General features: G+C 51.2%; 1 protein-coding gene across 1 annotated transcript in view; it reads right to left on the reverse strand.

The window, feature by feature from the left end:
* The window catches only part of Pask (PAS domain containing serine/threonine kinase), a 32,411-nt gene extending 12,959 nt beyond the window's left edge, over nt 1–19,452 (reverse strand). The window contains exons 1-9 of the mRNA XM_042699664.1: nt 19,220–19,452; nt 16,476–16,708; nt 15,654–15,824; nt 13,746–13,886; nt 13,074–13,208; nt 11,023–11,283; nt 9,858–9,990; nt 8,951–9,086; nt 646–2,048 (exon numbers count right to left, since the gene is read on the reverse strand). Of these exons, the coding sequence (XP_042555598.1) occupies nt 646–2,048; nt 8,951–9,086; nt 9,858–9,990; nt 11,023–11,283; nt 13,074–13,208; nt 13,746–13,886; nt 15,654–15,824; nt 16,476–16,708; nt 19,220–19,406 (2,800 nt within the window). The 5' untranslated portion in view covers nt 19,407–19,452. The remainder of the gene's footprint in view (nt 1–645; nt 2,049–8,950; nt 9,087–9,857; nt 9,991–11,022; nt 11,284–13,073; nt 13,209–13,745; nt 13,887–15,653; nt 15,825–16,475; nt 16,709–19,219) is intronic.
* Between the last annotated feature and the right edge of the window lie 1,600 nt (nt 19,453–21,052).

The raw sequence follows: 21,052 nt of genomic DNA on the forward strand, positions 1-21,052 counted from the left end.
CACCTCGATAACCTCGATAACCCGCAGCCCCTCCCTGGAACCACAGAAAGCTACACCAGCAGTATGGAGCGAATGGCTCCTGAGCTTGGAGAGGGAGACAAAGTTATCAGGGCAGCCAGAAGTCAAGAGATGTCCTCAGAGAGATGCAGACCGCCACAAGTCAGAAAGCCAGGGCAGAGCCCGTCAGTGCCTGGCAAAATATATATTTTTTTTAAATTTAGAAAAAGTCAAAATAGTCCACATTGCAAAACCAACAATAGAGAAGCAATGGCTAAGCTAACACGCAGCTTTTAAGAAATGGGAGTAAAGAGCTACAGAATAGTCGTCATTCTGGCCAGCAAGCCCCCCTCACAAGAGGCTTTGCAGAGACAAGCATCCTGACACCAGAAGTCCTGACCACTGTGAGCAGCTTGCCTGGGCACACCCATACAGCAGTGCAGTCCCGTGTAACCTGGGGGTATGGGGGGGCCAGGTGCTGGGAGGGCAGCTGGGACCATGAGCTGCTGTCCCAGGCAAACTCTCATCTCTAAGAGGTAGTGATAACACAGTGTCCTCTTTTGGAGGCAAGACCTCTTTGCATCCCTGCTAGACTGAGCTTGGGTTGGGGACAGCCTGCTACCCTCCCCCTCAGGGCTGGGGACATACTCAGCCGCAGGCCGTCTCGGTGGAAGCAGCTCCCGGAGTAGGTGCCCTCCTGGATCTCCCGCTGCAGGCTGGCAGCTCTGTGTGTCATGGGGGTGGAGGTGACCTGGGTACTCAGCCCAGGCTCCCCCACTGCAGGGCACTCAGCCTCAGGACTGGTGTCTGGTATGGCAAGGATGCGGGTTGAGCTTTCTAGGTCACTTGCTTTATAGTATTTGGAAGGCTTTAAGGAAACCTCTGGCAGTTCCAGGCTCTGTGGGTCCTGTCGGCCTTCACTAAGGTTGAAGTAGGTGCCGGTCAGTAGCAACAGCTCTCGATCACCCAGAGGATCTGGATTATGCCTGCGGAGACCACCCATGTCTAAATCAGATTCCACCACTGAAGGAGAGGGTGTCTCACTGAGCTCAGATGTAGCATAAGAACAATTCGATGAAGCTTGCTCTGTCTGGTCACTGAGAAAGAGCTCCTTGAGATTCCAGGAGTAGGAGTTCACATCGTCCTCCTGGGACTCCATGGTCTCTAGGACACCAGGGAGGTCGGTGGCCAGGGCGTAGCAGGCCGAGGAGCTGCCAAGGTGGCTGCTGCGTAGGTCTGTGCCTCCCAGATCACAGAAGGACACAGGGGTGGCAAAGGGCGGGTGCTCGGCAGGAACAAGCTCCACATAGGAGATGCCCAGTGTGCCTGAAAAACTAGACTTGGACAGCTGCTCTTTAATTAAGCAAGTCTGCAGCTCTTCTCGGTCGTTTTTCACTCCTAGCCACTGCTCGTCCAGCGTTGGCGTCCCGAGAGAGACACCCGCCATTCCAGGGGAGCTGGGGACCAAGTCCTGGGCTCGCTGTTGCATGACCCACTCACTTGCATACCGAGGACAGTGCATGGGGAAGCCCCCTCCTGCTGGCTGCCCTGCAGCGTGGGGCTCAGGCATGGTGGCATCAGCCCAGGCGGGGCTGCTGGGATTGCTGATTCCCAGAAGCTCCCACTGAGCTTCCTGACGCAGGCCACACAAGTCCATGCTGCTGTTCCTGTCCTCCGCCAGGAGCAAAGGCTCTGAATCTGCACGGGAAGCAAACAGTTTTGCATCCGCTGATGGAGACCTGCTTTCTCCCGAAAGGGTTTGCCTTGGACTCTCTGCCACTCCTGGATTCTCCTTGCCAGGGACAGGGATGCACTGCTCTGTAGGCAGTGACTGCTCCGTGTGGACTGGTGGGCTTCCTCCCGTGGTGTCAGGATGCTGCTCAGGCAATGAACCCTCGTCATGGGGTAGTGGGATTTCTTCTGAGCTTTTTTGTTGTTTCTCAGATCCTGTCTGTTCAGCGTGGACCAGAGGGCTTCCTTCTGGTAGGTCCTGCTGCTCAGAAGACTGATCACTGTGGGCCGAGAAGCCGCCCTCAGGAGCACCGTCCCCCCTGCGGACAGGAATTCAGAAGTCACAGAAGAGGGAACAGAATCAGACTCTCCTTCTATCAGAGACAAGTACAGAGCATTTAACACAGGTTTATGACAGAGAGATCAAACTCTGTAACGAAGTTCATAAATATAAATCCACATTTGCCAAAGATGCACCAAAGAACACTGTTCAAAGACCTGGATCATGGTACAGGACTAAATGCTGAGCACTAGTCAGCACCCCCACATCACAAAGAGGGGCCTCCAGCGATCCCAGGCCGCCTGATGTCAACCATGCCATTAGGCTAAGCCCCATAGGCAGGGAGGATGTGCCGGGGGGGCAGGAGGGGCGGGAAGCCATCTCCACAGCACTCAGAAGGCTGAGAACTGGACCCTGGAAAGGTCAAACAGACAAGGCAGGACAAATGTATAATTTACTACCCTAAGCAGGTTTTTTGTTTGTTTTGTTGGTTGTGGGACTTGAACTCTGGGCCTGGGCACTGTCCCTCAGCTCTTCAGCTCAAGGCAAGCACTCTAACCACTTGAGCCACAGAGCAGAGCCACTTCTGGTTTTCTGGTGGTTTATTAGAGATAAGAGTCTCACAGAGCTTCCTGCCCAGGCTGGCTCTGACGTGCAATCCTCAGATCTCAGCCTCCTAAATAGTTAGGATTACAGGCATGAGCCACCTGTGCCTGGCTTACCCTAAGTTTTGTTGTTGTTGTTTTGTAGTTGTTGTTTTTTGCCAGTTCTGGGGCTTGAACTCAGGGCCTGGGCACTATCCTTGAGCTTCTTTTGCTCAAGGCTAGCACTCTGCTACTTGAGCCAAAGCGCCACTTCCAGCCTTTTCTGTTTATGTGGTACTGAGGAATTGAACCTAGGGCTTCATGCATGCTAGGCAAGCACTCTACCATTAAGCCACATTCCCAGCTCCCTAAGTGTGTTTAAGTTAGAGCTGTTTGGGCACTAAAAGCTTGAGACCTTGAAAATAAGATGAACATCTGTGTTACGGTTAAATGTTTATTGCTCCCTAACAATAGGGAGTCAGTTATCACTATGTACACAAACTATACATGATGTTAATGGTTGTAACCACAAGACTGACTGATACCCGAGTCTCTGCACATATCTGTAGTCACCTCCCCTGTACTGATCTAAATAAATAAGCTTGCTAACGGGAGCTTGGAGTTCAGAAGCTGGTGAGCACTGGACCCTCTGGTGTCCCCTTTCCTATCCCCCCCCGTTTTTCGGTGGGGTGTCCCTAGCTGAGGGTAGCCATGGGGATGCCCCAGCAGCTACCTGAGGTGGCAAGAAGGGAGCGGGGCTTCAGTTCTGCAAGCCCCAAGAGCAGACTGTGACTGTCTATCAACACCACCTGTTTTCAGAAAAGGCTGGCACCCCAACTGCACAAAGGAAGAGGGCTGAGGAGAGGGTTGGGAGCTGGCTCAGATGCCCCCAGAGCATTCAGCAATGACACAGTGCAGAGGATGACCCACAAACCACTACCCCAGCTCCACCAGCCCATCGGACAGGGCGTCCACACAGCTAACCACCTGAGGCTGGGCACTTGCCCTTCAGATCATGCCGGGGAACCACAAACATTATTAACACTGGAAATCTAGCAACTGCATCCAAGTTCATGAAGACAGATGGAAGGAGAAAGGTCTGCATAAGGACATGCTACAGGCAGTATAAGCAGAGATGCAGAAGAGGGATTTCCAGGGGAAGCAGCGGCCTCTCCACGTACCCCATCTCCCCATCTCTCTACCTTCCCCTGCCTCTCCCTCCCTCAGGGTCCAAGGGTTCAGCCAGTCATCTACAGGAATAGATTTCAATAAAGGAACATACTTCTGCGGGGCCAGAACCTTTGTCAGAAAGACTGGGCAGCCTTTGGTCTTGAAGTTCAATGCTTAGGAGACCTATTCAAGGCCCCTGGGCACCTATGCACTTTCCCTCACCTTCTCTGAGCAGCACTGATGGCTAGCAGGCAATGGCATGCACATTCCTCTGTGGTTGCTAGTGTCCACAGGCCTGCCTCACAAAACCCTTGTGCCAGATTTGCTCTGGGATGCACACATGCACCAGTACGGGGCTTGAGCTCAGGGCCCTCATTCCCACTCAGCCTTTTCATTCAAGGCTGACACTCATTCACTTGACCGAAGCTCTACTTTTTACTGATTAATTGGAGATAAAGAATCTTATGGATCTGTCTGTCTGGGCTGGCTTCAAATTGCAATCCACAAATCTCAGTCATGAGTAGCTAGGCTTACAGGCATGAGTGAGCCACAGTGCTGGACTGTTCTGGGATTGTGGAAAGGTCTGAAGTGTCTTGCTGGGGTAAACCCTGACCGAAGGGACAGGCATGTCACTGCTGCAGGCCTCTAGAAACTCATACTGTAGGGGTTGAACAAAGACTACCAATGGCGTCCTGTCTGCGCGGGAACGGTTTGACCACCAAGAGCCTATCAGAGACACTGTATCTTTTTTTATTTTTTCAGTTCCAAGACTGGAACTCGAACTTGGTCCCTGATGCCTTCACTCATTGGCTAGCGCTCTACCAACTGAGCCACACCTCCAACCCCAAGAGGACACTATTTCTTGGACAGAAAGGCACAGGAAGTGTGATAGGAATGCAGTGTGTATGTGTGCTGTGGTATACTGATAAAATCCCCCTCCCTGCATAACTGATATAACTAATTTGCTTTAAGTATTCAAATCTTTAGAATCCTGACTTAGAATGTCAACAACCCAGGGGAAAAGAAGACATTCCTCCATCTCCCCAGCAGCCCTGCATGACCATCGCTGGAATCTGGCCACTGAGGAGGGGGTGGGGAAGCAGCTTCCAATGATCATGCACTGCTAGGGCCTCTGCCTAGGACAGCTGGGGATCTTCGGTCCTCCCGCCAGGCCACCACACACACACAGTCCACAACACCATCTGAGCACTTTGCTCAGAGGTTTTTTTGATCACCTGGTCCAAAGAATAATAACCACTCAGCTTCTGCATCAATTCACTAAAAACAGTTAAACTGAGCTAGGGGTCCCCAGATTAAAGACACCCTCTGAGGAAGCACCTAACGGCCCCCACAACATGCATCTCACACCTCCCCCAGATGCATCTCCTGATCTTGATAGTTATTACCGTGCTAACTTATCTTCCTGAGGAGGCCAGGTACAAGCCTGCAAGTCCTCCACAGGCTGTTTGTTGAAAACATGATGGCATCTACAAATGACTGGATGGCTCTCTATAGGTAACTATGACCTATATGGCTGAAGCTAATGAAGTTCTTAAAGGACCTGAGAGCTAAAAACAAGAAACCAGGAACTGGCCAATCAAGTGCAACTTCTTCCTAGTACACACCAGTCCCAGAAGATACTCTGCTCCAACCCAGCGGTGAGCTGCTGGCAGAGCAGAGCACTATGTACCACCACTGAGAAACAGCCCCTCAGATACCCTAGCAAGGAAACAGCAACTGTCCAGGTCATTCCAGGACACGGTTACCTATCTTGGCTCCATGGATCCACTGTACAGGGGAGACTTCTCCTCTCTGCAGAATAAAACATGAGAGCCTGGCCACACTACTCTGCTCATATCAGCAAAGCAGACCCTATAGCTACACAGGAAAAGGAAGGGAGTTAAGGCAAATGAAAGCAGCATTGAGATATCAGCTTGTAGAAAAACATGGGAGTATGTGGCTCAAGTGGTAGAGCACTCGCCTTGAGTTGAAGAGCTGAGGGCAGCGCCCAGGCCCAGAGTTCAGGCCCCAAAACCAACGAAAGAAAAGAAAAACACCAGCATAGAAGATGGCACCATCCGAAAGTTACCACACTGGAAATATGCCCTTATGTTAATTTGCCTAGAAAGAGAGTCTGGAAGATGATTAGGATTGAAGCCAGGAGAAAGGAAAGGGAACCTTTTAAGTTCTTAAAGTTGAATAATTGAAGTTTTTTGGTTGTTTATTTATTTATTGCCAGTCCTGGGGCTAGATCTCAGGGCCTGGGCACTCTTCCTGACTTTTTTTGCTCAAGGCTAGCACTCTACTGCTTGAGCAACAGGAGGTCACTTCCAGCTTTTTCTGTTATATTGAACCCAGGGTTTCATGTATGCTAGGCAAGCACTCTACCACTAAGCCACATTCCCAGCCCAAGAATATTTTTTAAAATAATTCAAAAATGTCTTGCAATTTGCATCTTAGGGGCTTGAACTGGGGAACTCATGATCAACTTGGCTTGCTTTGCTTAAGGATGGTGGTGCTCTACCACTCAAGCCATACATCCAGCTTTTTGCTGGTTAACTGAAGATGGAGTTTCTCAGACCTTTCTGCCCAGGGTGGCTTTAAAGAGTGATCCTCTGGGACTCTGCCTCCTGAGTAAGTAGGATTGCATTGCAAGCATAAGCCATTGGCGCCTGGAACTGAGAATATTTCTTTTTTTTTTTTTTTTGAGGAGGGGTTCCGGTCGTGGGCCTGGGCGCTATCCCTCAGCTCTTCAGCTCAAGGGCTAGCGCTCTATCACTTGAGCCACAGCACCACTTCCAGCTTTTTGCTTATGTGGTGCTGAGGAATCGAACCCAGGGCGTCATGCATGCAAGGCAAGCACTCTACCACTGAGACACCTTCCCAGCCCTGAGAATATTTCTTGAATAATTTCAAGTCAGAAAACATAATCTGGTTAAATCTCAAAAATACAATAGTAAACAAAGAATGCAGACAGAGGAAATGTATAGATAAAGTTTAAAGGCAGACACTCTGACCTCTACTCTGGCCTAGGACAGTGTGGCTGCTGAACAAAAAGGAGGCCCAGAAGAAGGCTGCCAATGGCTTACATCTGTAATCCAAGCTACTCTGGAGGCTGAGATCTGAAGATCATGATTCAAAGCCAGTCTAGGCAAACAAAGCCAAGACTCTTATTTCCAATTAACCAACGAAAAGCCAGAGGGGAAGTATGGCTCAAGTGGTAAAGCCTTGAGTGAAAAAGCAAGAGTTTGAGATCCTGAGTTCAAACCCAGTAACAGTATCAAAAAACAAAAGCAGTGGTGGTAGGGAGTGTGGGGGTGGGGGTGGAGAGGGGAAGGATGGTAAGGGGAAACAAAGGAGGAGGCAACAATGCTTGATAAGAAATGTACTCACTATCTTGCCCATGTAATTGTAACCCCTCTGTATGGTATTTTCACAATAAAAACAAACAAACAACAACAAAAAAAGCAGAGGCTGGGAATGTGGCTTAGTGGTAGAGTGCTTGCCGAGCATGCATGAAGCCCTGGGTTCTATTCCTCAGTACCACATTCACAGAAAAAGCTGGAAGTGGTGCTGTGGCTGAAGTAGTAGAGTGCTAGCCTTGACCAAAAGCATTTCAGGGACAGTGCCCAGGCCCTGAGTTCAAGCCCCAGGACTGGTTTAAAAAAAAAAAAGCAGCCCAGGAAGACTTCTAGAGCCAGTGGAAGACAACCATAGATGGTATGTCCACACTCACACCCAAGGCTTAAAAACTTGAACTTAAAGGCTTGAACTCGGCCTGGGCACTGTCCCTCAGCTCTTCAGCTCAAGGCGAGTGCTCTACCACTTGAGCTACAGCGCCACTTCCAGTTTTCTGGTGGTTTATTGGAGATAAGAGTCTCACAGACTTTCCTGCCCCGGCTGGCTTTGAACCGTGATCCTCAGATCTCAGCCTCCTGAGTAGCTAGGATTATAGGCGTGAGCCACTAGTGCCCGGCTTCTGTGAGACTCTTCTCTTCAATGAACCACCAGAAAACCGGAAGTGGCCCTGTGGTTCAAGTGGTAGAGCCCTCGCCTTGAGCTGAAGAGCTGAGGGACAGTGCCCAGGCCCAGAGTTCAAGCCCCATGACTGAAAAAGAAAGAAAGAAAGAAAGAAAGAAAGAAAGAAAGAAAGAAAGAAAGAAAGAAAGAAAGAAAGAAAGAAAGAAAGAAAGAAAGAAAGAAAGAAAGAAAGAAAGGGGGAGAGGGGGAGAGGGGGAAAGAAAGAAGGAAGGAAAGAAAGAAAGAAAGAAGGAAGGGAAGAAAGGAAGTTCTAAAAAGAAGTAAATGCCAGATGTTGGTGGCTCATTCCTATAATCCTAGCTACCCAGGAGGCTGAGATCTGAGGATCACAATTCCAAGCCAGGCAGGAGACTCTTATCTCCAGTTACCCTCCCCATCCCACCCCTCATCCCTACCCCCCGCCCCACAAGAAAACTGGAAGTAGTGCTGTGTGGCTCAGTGATAGAGCACTAGTCTTGAGCAAAAGAGCTCAAGGATAGCGTCCAGGCCATGAATTCAAGCCCATAACTGACAAAAAAAAAAAGTAAACTAAATCTACTGCACAATATGGACTGTGATAACAGAAAGAGTGAGGGTTTTTTGTGTGTGTGTACCAGTCCTCAGGCTTGAACTCAGGACCTGAGCAAGGTCCCTGAGCTCTTTTGCTCAAGGCTAGCATGACTACTTGAGTAGCAGCTCCACTTTCAGCTTTTTTTTTTGTTGGGTAATTGGAGATAAGAGTCTCATGGACTTTCCTGCCTGGACCGGCTTCAAACCACCATCCTCAGATTTTAACCTCCTGAGTAGTTAGAATTCCAAGGGTGAGCCAGTGGTACCTGGCAAGACTTCCTGTACTCTAAAGAGAATGCTTATTTCTAAATGTGCAGAGAATAGCCTCAAATGATTTTCAAAACCATAGGCTGCATTTGCATCAGTTCTCTAAAGTCTACCGCACCCTTCCTTACCCATGAGATGAGAACTTCTGATGCCGGGGAGGTTGTGAGGAGTCAGCTGAGAAGCAGGAAGCAGCTAACACTGCATGGACGAAGCTCAAGCACAGTAGCTGTTGCTGTCACCATCTCTCTCTAGAGTGTTCTCTGCCTACCACCTGCCACCTACCACCTACCGTGGCATTCAGTAACTCTCAACCTCCCACTTAGACGCTTACCTCAGGGAGGGCTCACACGAGTGAGAGGAAGGTTGGCGCACAGTCTCCCGCTGTGTCTGAGTCTCGGGCAAGACTTCTTGTCTCTCCACCAGCTTCAAGGTCTCCTCTTGTGGGAGCACCACATCAGCCCTTGGATCTAAGGGCAACACAGAAGAGGGCTTTCTGCGCTCTGGCATACCCTGCCTGAGTGCTTGTGCCAGAGCTCCGTGTAGATGCCGCACCCACCACCCATGTGGGACAGAGGACCTCTGCCACCACAGCTGTGCACACAACGCGACACACACTTCGCCTTCTGCCACATCTGTCCATCTCTCACCTGTTCTGTTCCCTCCACAGAAAGGCAAAGATCCTGCTCTGCTGCTCTGCCTGAACTTACAGGCCCGTACATGGCCCAGGGACATCCAGGGTACAGACACTGGCTTTGGGGGTTACTGGGACCCCGCCCATCCTCTCTTGCATCCTGACCAGGAGAGTGTCCTGGGATACAGGGCTGGCACTCATGCTGCCTCTACAAACCACTCCTCAATTAAAACTATGGGCAATAGCAAATATGCTAGGAATAGTTAATTCAGGAATAAATGTTATTCTAATTCAATGTTGTGCTATATGAAATATAAAATCTTTTCTAAAAACACAAGACTGTCAGCTACTTGTTTCTCAGACACTGGCACAGCTTGGAGGACTTCTATTCCCCTCCTCTATGATCATGTTTCCAAGAATGTGTTAGTCTCTTCTCCTAGGTACAAACAAGAAAGCTCAAGAGGGACAGAGACTGCAGCTCACTGTGCCCCAGCACCCACGCCTCTGGAGGGCTGTCCGTGGCTTCTGCTCCTTCCCCATGTCACCGAGGCATGGGCCTACGGGACTGGACGCTCAGGAATGCTGGGGTTCAGGACACCAGCCTCACCTCGGGCTCCACTGGCCAGGCCCCAGCCCGGCTCTGCAGGCCCACTCTCATTGGTCAGGTCTGGCAGGTATATAGAACTGTCACAGGCAAAGTCCATGTAGTGATAGAAGGCAGGAATCAGGAACGTGATATTCTATGGAATAAAGCAGGACATCTGAGAACCTAGAAGGATCCATTCTGACTCAGTGGCATCTTCCTGGAGGAGAAATGAAAACAGGAGCAAGCCTTGGGCAATTCACCACTGCCTCCAGTCAAGATGTTTCAACCAACCTGCAGACTTTCTGGAACTCAATGCATAATTCATGGTTGTGTGTGGTTTTTTTTTTTTTTCATTTCTTTGATGCAAAAGGAAAATTCAGCATACCCTGAGGCAAGCTACACCTCCAGGCAGATGTCTGGCATATACTTGGACTGGGAGCCTGCGTGTGGCCTTACCAGGAGAGAGGACACTGATGCGCACTCACTGGCACCAGGTGAGCCAATGGACATTGTCTTTCAACCCATGGGCACCTGGTGGACCCGGGGCCGCCATTGGGCCCTTGATGAGTCCTGTGGGAACTACGTACTTGCTCCTCTGCATAGTTTTGGGGGCATTTAAAGCCAGGAATGGCCAAGCCACACCCACGCCAGGAACTGAAACAAGTGAGCTCCACAGACACTGCTCAGCCAGTGGTCATGCCAGCTGACACCACACAGAGCAAAATGATGTCTCCTCCAAGCCCATCCCAGAAGGTTGAGCCATGACCAAATCACAGGATTCTAGATGTTTCCAACACTGTGATGATTTGTTGACACACATAATGGGATGGTCTCAAACAGGTCTGAATAAGAAAGGAGGCAGTTAAATCCATTGGCCTGGCTCTGGGCAGGTAGATGTCCACCAATGCCCAGTCAGTGGAGGGAAGTTGAGACACCCTTCCTTTACCCCCTCAGCAGGGTAAAAGAGTAGACAAGCCCAGGGGATCTGGTCTAGTCAGAACTCCACCGGACACAGGAGGGGAGCCGCTGAGGCCGGAACAAGAGAAGCAAGCTGGCTGGCTAGGACCAGGGCTCCTGCCATTCCTGGGTCTAAGGACACTCCTAAGTCGAACAACAGCTGACCAGAGCTGACCAGCCCAGCAGGTAAATTCCCCAGAGGAGATGGAAGCTGGACGGCAAACCCCACCTTGCCCAGGAGCTCCATCTTTCCATAACCAAACAGCATGAGCGCAAAGCTGTGATTGATGCCATAGATGGTGCCATCTGGCAGCAGGGTGATGAGGCCACTGATGGTGCAGAACACCCAGACAGACGCCTGGTAACCCAGACCCTGGGCTGCCGCACCCTCAGCCGCTGCCTCATTGCTGGGCTTGGATTTCAGCTTCAGACTCAGAGGGAAGGTGGTGCCGTCCCTGGCTTTCCCGACCGACCGCTGGATCTTGAGACTCTGGAAGACAAGCGCCCTGCTCAGCATGGCCACGCACTGTGTGCAGAGCCTCAGTGCTTCTGACCCCAATTCCACCCCATAGGTCCACACATGCCCAACACTGCTCCACGCAGGCCAGGGAATAGTAGGGGTTGGGGAGCAAGGGCTCATGGTCCAGAACAGCCAGAGTGCGGCATATACCAGTCAAGAGCTGCCTGGGGAGGATGAGGTGTGAGCTAGGTAGGGACTGGACCCAGGCTCATCCACAGCACTGAGGACCACAGTACACAGCCCCATGGGCTGCACCCCCCTTCCCCCCGGCTCTGAGGGGAGGAAGAGCCACTGTTTCTCCCACCCTTGTCCTTGTGGCCCCAGCCCCTCACGCTATTTCCTGGGGACACTGACTCCCCTCCCTCACATAACCAGACCTCACATTGTGGCTTCTGCTTCAAGCACGTGCATCGCGTCTGGCTCCCCGTCTGAGACTTCACCAGCGCGGGGCTCCTGACCAGGGAAGCAGTTTCAGGACACTAAGCTGGACTCAGACCTTTGTGTCTGCCCTTCGCTTGGGGCTCATGAAGGACAGGACAAGGCCAGAGGCACCCATCCTGAGCACAGTGAGCACCTCTCCATGAAAACAGCACCCTAGTCCAAGCCAGAACTCAGATCCAGCTCTCCCAACAAAAGGGCAAGTCCTGACTCTGTTGCTGGTCCTCATCTGACCCCAAGCCCCAGTGAGCTTGCCAGGAACACAGGACACAGGACCCCTCATCACTTCGCATGTGTTACTGAGAAGCATGGTAGCTCATCCCTCATGCTCACACACGCCTCCCCCTGTGCATCTCCACTCCAGGACGTGTGCCACAGCGGGTCAGCAGTGCTGCCAGCCAGCAGAGGTGCCAGCCGAGGCCCTGCTAGCTGTGAGGCTGCCAAGCTGTGGGACTGCTGCCTCAGAGCAGAAGAGAGGAGGGAGAGAACACAGGGACTGGGCAGGCAGCACTTCCCACAGAATTGTAAAGCTTCACCTACAACTTGAGATGCTAAGTTTAGAGATCACACCCAGGGGCTGTCCTCAGTTTGACCAGAGCAGAGCTGTGACCAAAACCCAACTGCCTGGCCAGTCCCTTCCTGCAGGTGCAAAGTCACAGCACCAGGCTGCTGTGTGACGGCCACATGCTATCTGGGAAAGAGGGGAGTCTGGGGACTCAGCTCTGAGCAGAGGGTCCCCTGCCCACCTCCCATCCCATATAGCACTCTGGCGCCCCCTGCCCACCTGACTTAGCCATGGACTTGCCTAGATGAAGGAATTTCTAGAAAACTGACCAAGATTCTTGTCTGGGTGTATCTGTGACAATATTTCCCAATGTGGGCAGTGCTGCCTAGTCAGCCAGGGGCCCAGAAAGAATAAAAACAGAGCTCTCACTTCTGGAGTTAGGGTCCACCTCCTTCAGAACTCAGGCTCTCCACCCTTTATCTCCAGGACTTACCTGCAAAGCCCTCAGGGTTCTCAGACTTTTGTCCCTGGAGTCACACTTAGGGCACATCCCAGGGCTTCCTGCTTGCAGATGACTTTGTAATTGTGGGAGTCAATTCCTCCCATGAGCCCTACTGGCTCTGTCTGGAGAACTCTAACCACACAAGGAAGAACCCTGTCTTCCCGGCTCTGCATTACAGAGGAGACTGAGGAGACACAAGCAGTATTTGAGAGGCCACATAGGGTCCAGCCCTTGACCCAGCCCTGGAGCACGGGCAGCTGGAACCTACCCCATCCTGGGCTGGTTCTGTCGTCAGGTTACAGATGAAGGTCCTACCTTTGGAACTTGCTGGCCAGGAGGAGGAAGCTGTATGGATGGGATCAGGTCTGTGATGTGCTGCCCTAATACGTCCTCCCCAGAGGCAAACCCATGGAGATGAGCAAAGTGACTGTCACAGGCTGCGACGGTTCCCTGGAGAAAAACTCAGTGCTCATAAGTGTGACAAATACAGTTTCTCACACTTGGCTTTCAATCTTACACTTCGGCATCTATACGCTCAAAGCAAGACGGCTCTCACAACTTCTGCATCCAAAGGGCAGCAAGTAGCCAAATGGGGTTTCACAAGAACAGCATGTCAGTCCTTGCACCAGACATACCAAAACCGGGAGAACAAACTGCTCTTCAGGGTCCTGGGCCCACACCAGACTCTAATAGTCATATCCCAGCTCACAGCCAAGCCATGTCTGCAGTATAGACTCTACTGAGGGGTTTATAGCTATCACTCCACTAAATCTAAGAACCACTTTATCATTTTACAGATCAGGAGACTGAGACATGAGCAATTGAGTCCCTTGCCCGAGCACAGTTAGCAGGGACACAGCTGGAGAAGACCTCTAGACACCCTGGGCACCTTCCTTCCCACGTCAGAGGTGCTGGCAAGAGAGAGGGCTGGGATGCACTTTGTTATATGAGGCAAAGCTGTGTGGTAGACAAGTGTCACACACTCACATCACTCTGGAAAGAGACCCATGCAGAGATCCTCTCCACAGGCTCCAGAACCACCACGCAGCACAGGCCACGCTCCTGCTGCATCCTCTTCATCCACACAGAGACTGGGATCTTCTCCCCAGTACGGCTGACAACATCCACCTGTGGACGGACACAAGCTGCTCCTGGGCACGCTGCCTGCCCCACTGAGTCCTACAACCAGCAAGGTGCGAAGTCTGCCACCACAGGAGGCCTTTGCCATGTTCTCTGCCTCAAAAATCTAGCAAATATAATGCTTCTGATAGGTAGTGTCACAGACTGAGACTGTTTTATCAACATAGGGAGTTTTTGTTTGTTTGTTTTTTAATCCTCAGCAGGATCGAGAGACACCTAGGAAATCAATAAATCACACTTCTGAGTGTGTCTGTGAGCATGTTTCCAGAAATTGGTGTGTGGGCCAAACAAGTGGGGAAGACCTACCCTCCATGTGGGCAGCACTTCCAACATCCAGGGCCCAACGGAATGAAAAGGCAGAGGAGGAGGGGAGATCCCAGGGTGTGTTATCATAGCACTCTTTAGCCTTTGAATACCTCACACTTGGGACACTCCAAGAGTGTCAGGGCCTCTAGTTTTAGGTGGGCTCCTTCTCAGGTCACTCTTGTCAGCCAGCAGATAGCCAGTGTGGGACTAGCTCCTCTCCAATCACGTGAGCCAATCCAATTAATCCTCTTTTAAAACTACACATAGCGGGGCGCTGGTGCCTCACGCCTGTCATCCTAGCTACTCAGGAGGCTGAGATCTGAGGGTCATGGTTTATAGCCAGCCCAGGCAGGAAAGTCCGTGAGATTCTTACCTCCAGTGAACCACCAGAAAACTGGAAATGGCACTGTGGCTCAAGTGGTAGAGTGCTCGCCTTGAGCTGGACAGTGCTCAGGTCTAGAGTTCAAGCCCCACGACTGACATCCCCCCCCCAAAAAAAAAGTGTACACATATTCTATTGGTTCTATTCTTCTGGCAAACTCTGACCAATACCCTCAGCCTCATGGTAATATATTAGGATAAAAAGCAAAAAAAAAAAAAAGAAAGAAAGCAGTAGCTGCTATTTCCTAAAGAATTAGGCAGCAAAGTATGATTAATGCTATAATTGTTTCTTTGTAGCAGTCAGTCACTTGAACCAGTAACTTTCTGAGTCTCCACTTTCCTTTGGTCCCAAAGACTCCACAGAATTTCATACCTCAACCTTCCCCCCCAAACCCTCCCTCCACATCAATGTCCCAGCTAGAACTAGCAGCACTAGGATGGGGAACGAAATTGTCCAGGGAGGGGGCTGGGAAGGTGGCTTAGTGGTAGAGTGCTTGCCTAGCATGTATGCAGCCCTGGGTTTGATTCCTCAGTATCACATAAACAGAAAGAGCTAGAAGTAGCATTGTGACTCAAATGGGAGAGCAAAAGAAGCTCAGGGAGGGCTGGGAAGGTGGCTCAGTGGTAGAGTACTTGCATGCATAAGGCCCTGAGTTCAATTCCTCAGCACCACATAAGCAGAAAAAGCTGGAAGTGGCACTGTGGCTCAAGCGGTAGAGCGCTAGCCTTGAACTGAAGAGCTAAGGGGCAGTGCCCATGCCTAGAGTTCAGGCCCCATGACTGACAAAAAAAACCCAAACCAAAACAAAACAAAAAAAAGCTCAGGGACAGCATCCCAGGGCCCTGAGTTCAAGCCCCAGGACTGGAAAAAACAAAAAGCAAAACAAAACAAAAAACTGTCTAGGGAGGCATTCCTGGCCCCTCCACATACCCACCAATTGTGCCTATAGTTTGAAGCGTGCAGCAGAGCGCAGCTCAGAGCAGGAGCCTGGATGAGGAAGTCAGCACCTTCTCATCACATGCTGCTCTTGCCTTGAAGGCAGACAAGGGCCCATGGTGCCCGCTCACCACTGTGCCGAACACAACCGCAGCGTGGCCATCCGCCTCCACATGCTCCTCACTGAGGGCTTCCATCACGTCAGAGTCGGACTTCAGGAAGAACTGCATGAGCTTCTGGCCAATCAGGTCATGGCTGCTGTACCCCAAGAGCCTGCAGGCATTGTCGTTGGCAACTAGGATCTGAAGAGCCACAGAGAGAAGAGAACACGTCACCAGCGTCTCCTCACACTCCTGGCATCCGCCAAGGAGAACAATGCAGGAGCCAGGGCCAAGGACCTGCCCTTGCCCAGCACTGCCTCCAGTGCTCTCCCACCAAGAGCTCGGGCAGCAACACTCACACTCTGTAGCCAAAGCACCTGGTCAGAACCAACTACCCAAGATGCCTTCACAGCCAAATTGGGCATGTTACAATAAAGACAACAAAGAAAACATGGGAAAAGACATAAAACTTCCCAGCTAACAATGTATGTAAACATACATGATGTGAATCATATTTCATTCAGGCACTGAACATCCTATCTTCTGTAGTTGAGCCAATGTGTTAAAGTATGCTTTAGGTACACACAAACCTGTCTTGAGAAGAGGATTCAACTTGATTGATTTGTGTGTGGTGTGGGTACTGGAGTTTAACTGAAGGCCTAGTAAAGGCCCAGTGCTTGCTGGATAGTCTTTCTACCACTAATTCTATAGTTCTTCAAATTCTTATCTCTTTTGCTACTAGACAGATTAAACCAATCTTTTCTAATCATACTTAAAACACAAATTCCTGTTGAGGTACCAGGTTAGCCCCCAAACCACAGCCACAGATGGGCCTCAAACCAAAGCCAATACCTCTGTGGTCTTGGCGTCCACAGTGAAGACAGCCTTGTTGGGGTTGTACACATAGGCGGGGAGCAGAGGCGCAGACCACCCTGAAGATAGTCCTTTCAGCAGGGAACAACAGGACGTACTAGCCATGGACCCTGCCAGGTCTGCATGCTCAGGTGCAGTGGAGCAATACAATTTACTTGTACAGATGTTCTGGGCAGCCAGTGATGACAGGCAGTAGGAGCTCCACCTGTCCTCTGGAGAAGAAAAGAAGGAAAGAAAGCTCTAGACCTCCTTCAGCTGCCAAGTACTAACTTCTGAGACAGGCAGGGCACGCGGCCTGAAGAGGACCCCAGGATTTGGGTAATCCACAGAGCTGGCTGTCCCACCCACTGTGTCCGAGTGAGACTCACCAGGAAAGCCCAGGGACACACACTGGCACAGAGCAATGCCCTCTCAGAAACACAAACTGCCCAAGAGTAGCACATCTCAGCCACACTCTAAAGCCCTGTATCCTTTCCTGCGTCAGTCACTTCACCTCTGCAGCAACCGCCCTGACACTTGTTCCCAGGAAGCATCAGTTCAGAACAACCTGCTGCCCGCCTTCCTGCTCCTCCGTTAGCCCATTCTACCACCCCAGTGGAGCTGCTCTCAGCATCCTGTCCCGCAGCAGCAAAGTACTCTGCCCAGCAGTCAGTCCTCAGTCTTAGTCTTCAACCCACTCCCCTTAGCTGGAGCACTGGGCCTCAGGTCCCTCACCTTCTTAAGTCTAGTCACCTAAGCTCCTCCCCTTCCCCTTCTCTACCTATGACCACAAAGTGACCCACTCCCTAGTACCTTCCATCACGCAGAAGATGCATGTGCTGTCAGCTCCCACATCTACCTCCAGGTCAGAACCTCCCATCGCAGACAAACGGCCTGCTCCCTTTCCTACCCTCATCCTTTGGCTTGAAAGCAAACGCGCATGACCCCAGCGCTGGCTGCTCTTTCACCCTGTCTTCTCTGCTCTGCGTTTTCCATCTAGGGTCACAATGTCTCAGTGCATGGCCCGCTGATGGCTCTTAGGGATTGGGAGCCACACAGTCACTTGGTCCCTTCTATTCCCAGTCAGCAGTTTCTGGCATGGAAGTCACTGAAAAGATCATCCTAAAGCCAATCTATGGTGTCAGTACACTAGCGGTGTGCATGGACAATGGCAGTAAAGCTCACCTCCTGTTCAGGCTTCCTCGGGCCCTGCTCCTACCATCTCAGCACCAGTGCTCCATACCATCGAGCTGCTTCATGACCTCAAGACAGATGACCTTGAGACCCTACCCCAGCCTTTCCCTGAAACTGCTCCAGCCTCCAGCCACTTGTTTTATAGATCCATCCCAACATCAAGAATGCAGTTTGCGGGCTGGGAAGGTGGCTCAGTAGTAGAGTGCTTGCCTTGCATGCATGAGGCCCTGGGTTCGATTCCTCAGCACCACATAAGCAGAAAAAAAAAGCCGGAAGTGGCGCTGTGGCTCAAGTGGTAGAGCACTAGCCTTGAGCTGAAGAGCTGAGGGACAGTGCCCAGGCCCTGAGGTTCAGGCCCATGGCCAGACCCCCCCCCCCCAAAAAAAAAAAAAAAAAAGAATGCAGTTTGTACCAGGTGCGGGTGGCTTGCACCTGTAATCCTAGCTACTCAGGAAACTGAGATCTGAGGATTACAGTTTGAAACCAGCTCAAGCAAGAAAGTCTGTGAGGCTCTTATTTCCAATTAACTACCATAAAACTGAAAGTGGTGCTGTGTCTCAAAGTGGTAGAGAGCTAGCCTTGAGCACAGAATCTCACAAACAGCGCCCCCACAACTTGCCGCCAAGGCGCTGGTGTCTCCCAGCTACAGTCCTAGCTACTCAGGAGGCTGAGATCTGAGGACCCTGATTTAAGATCTGCCTAGGCAGGAAAGTCTTTGACACTCTTTTTTTTTTATTTTTGGGTTCGGTCGTGGGGCCTGAACTCTGGGCCTGGGCACTGTCCCTCAGCTTTTCAGCTCAAGGCTAGCACTCTACCACTTGAACCACAGTGCCACTTCCAGCTTTTTCTTTTTGCTTATGTGGTGCTGAGGGATCAAACCCAGGGCCTCATGCATGCAAGGCAAGCACTCTGCCACTGAGCCACCTTCCCAGTCCGTCTTTGACACTCTTATCTTCAATTAATTACAGAAAAAGCTGGAGTAGAGTGGTGGCTCAAGTGGCAGAGTGCTAGCCTTGAGCAAATGCAGCTCAGGGACAGTGCCCAAACCCTGAGTTCAAGCACCAGACTAGCACAAAAAAAATTTTTAAAAAAGCAACATGCTGCCTCAAGCCCCAATCATAAAACTCATCCCTCCAGGAGAGGGGACATGGAGAAATCAACCAGCTGTGGGGAAAGAGTACCCACCCAGGAGGGTAGCTGCCTTCATTTTTGTCTCTGTGGTGTCTAGGTAGAACACCTCCACCTGGTGTCAGTATTCACTGAGCTATATTAGCAAAGTCATACTCTTGGAATATAGTCTGGCTTAAGATGGTGCTCAGGCATTCCATGAGTAAGAAAGAACATTCTGCTCCAACTTGGCCCTGAAACACGGAAGTGAATTCAACTGAAGCCGAGGAATAGACTTTGTGCTAAGCAGAGAAGATGAATGAGAGGAAAGACCATGGGCTCCTCTGCACCCAGCGCAGCTCAGCCTCTCAGCGGACAAGAGAAGATATGCACTGTACGTTTTCATATTACAAGTCTGATGCCCACAATGAGGACATCATTACCGGGGAGTGCCATCCTGCTCTGGCAGAGTTTGGAGAGCCCATTCTTCCTGCTCAGGTGTCTGCGGGCCGAGGACAGGGGCTTGCTGGGTTCAGAGGTGGTTTGTGCAGTTGAGCTCTCCAGCACAGGAAGGCTCCTGGACAGCATTTTCTGGTCCTCATCAAAGGTGGGTGGGCCTCTGTCCTCCATGGGGAGCAAGAAGGCAAGTCGCCAATCTCCCACCTCTAACAGCCCTCACCTGGAAATCAAAGGGCACCTGGTTAACCTAAGCAACATAAGAGCACAATGGCTGCACAGTAAGTATAGTCAGTCCAAAGCTGGGCTAAGAGAAATTCTTCCAGCCTGGCACCAGTGGCTCACACCTGTGATCCTAACCTTAACTCAGGAGACTGAGATCTGAGGATCACAGTTCAAAGCCAGCCAGGGCAGGAAAGTCTGTGAAACTCTTACCTGCAATTAACCACCAGGACAGAGATCTGCCACAGCACCACCAGTCAGGCTACATCCAGTTCCAGGATCAGTGGGTACCCTGCAGGAGATCCCCACAGAGACCAGCACTGGTGGTGAGCCACAGAGCTTGACTCGATCCCTCTCCCCCCAGCCCAAGAGGGGCGCCACATTGGAAGAGGACAAAGAGGCCAGGGCCATTCCTCACTCCCCTCATCCCACCTTTGGCTTCCAGCATGAGGCCTCGGGCACTAGGACTCTGTGTCTTCCATAGCCCTGGCTATCAGGAGAGTAACAGGGCGGTCTGAGAACAAAAGTCTGCATAGCCATAGGTGCTGCCCCTTCTGAAACATCAAGCTCATCCCAGAGTGAGTCCCCCTCCTCCCAGCCTTCCACACGGACAAGTCCCAGGGCACAGCTGCGGACAGAGGGCTCTCCTCTCAGGAGCCACGAATTACATGTGCACACCAGCCACTGACAGAGTACTGCCCTGTTGAGAGCTGGGAATCGTGTGCACACACTGGCAGCTGACAATACACATGTGAGAGCTGGCCCCTGTTCGGAGCCATGAAACGCACACACATGCACAAGCCCCTGTGGGCCAAGGCACAAGCGAAGTCCAGTGCACCCACGGGGGACTCAACCCTTCCCAAGCCCACACCCGGATCTAGCCTTCCCAGCCCCCACTGCAGACTGGACCAAGCTCCTTCCTGCTAGCCCAGGGTGGAGCACATGCAAGGCACTTGCTGGCCCAGGGACCCAGAGTGGGCTAGCCTGGGCCAAGACAGGTTGCCACCAGTCTGGAGAAGAGGCCAAGTTCAGACCACGACCCTGACAATTCCAGAACCCAAATGCATAAATCACAACAAAAGATTACAAGATTCACAGACAATCAAGACAACAAATCAAATCCAAAAGCCAGCGACAACCCAGGGAAGAACCCCAGTGAGAGTGAAGTAGAGATGGGGGACAAAAGAACCATTGAAGAAATGAGGACAGGCTGGGCGCACGGGGCTCACGCCTGTCATCCTAGCTACTCAAGAGGCTGAGATCTGAGGATCACAGTTCAAAGCCAGCCTAGGCAGAAAAGTCCATGAAACTCTTATCTCCAATTAACCACTAGAAAACTGGAAGTGGTACTGTGGCTCAAGCAGTAGAGCGCTAGCCCTGAGCTGAACAGTGCAGGGATAGCGCCCAAGCCCAGAGATCAAGCCCTATGACTGACAAAAAAAAAAAAAAAAAATTGCTCACACGCATTCAGGCTGAACAGCACACTACTGAGTAACACCTGGGTTACGGAAGAAATTAGAAAGTTCTCATAACTCAATGAAAATTTAAACACATCATAAAACCTCAGGATACAGTAAAAGCAGTGCTGAGGGGAAAGT

The sequence above is a fragment of the Dipodomys spectabilis genome, unplaced genomic scaffold, assembly GCF_019054845.1.
Source record: "Dipodomys spectabilis isolate Male_0828 unplaced genomic scaffold, ASM1905484v1 ptg000261l, whole genome shotgun sequence".
Taxonomy (NCBI): Eukaryota; Metazoa; Chordata; class Mammalia; order Rodentia; family Heteromyidae; genus Dipodomys; species Dipodomys spectabilis.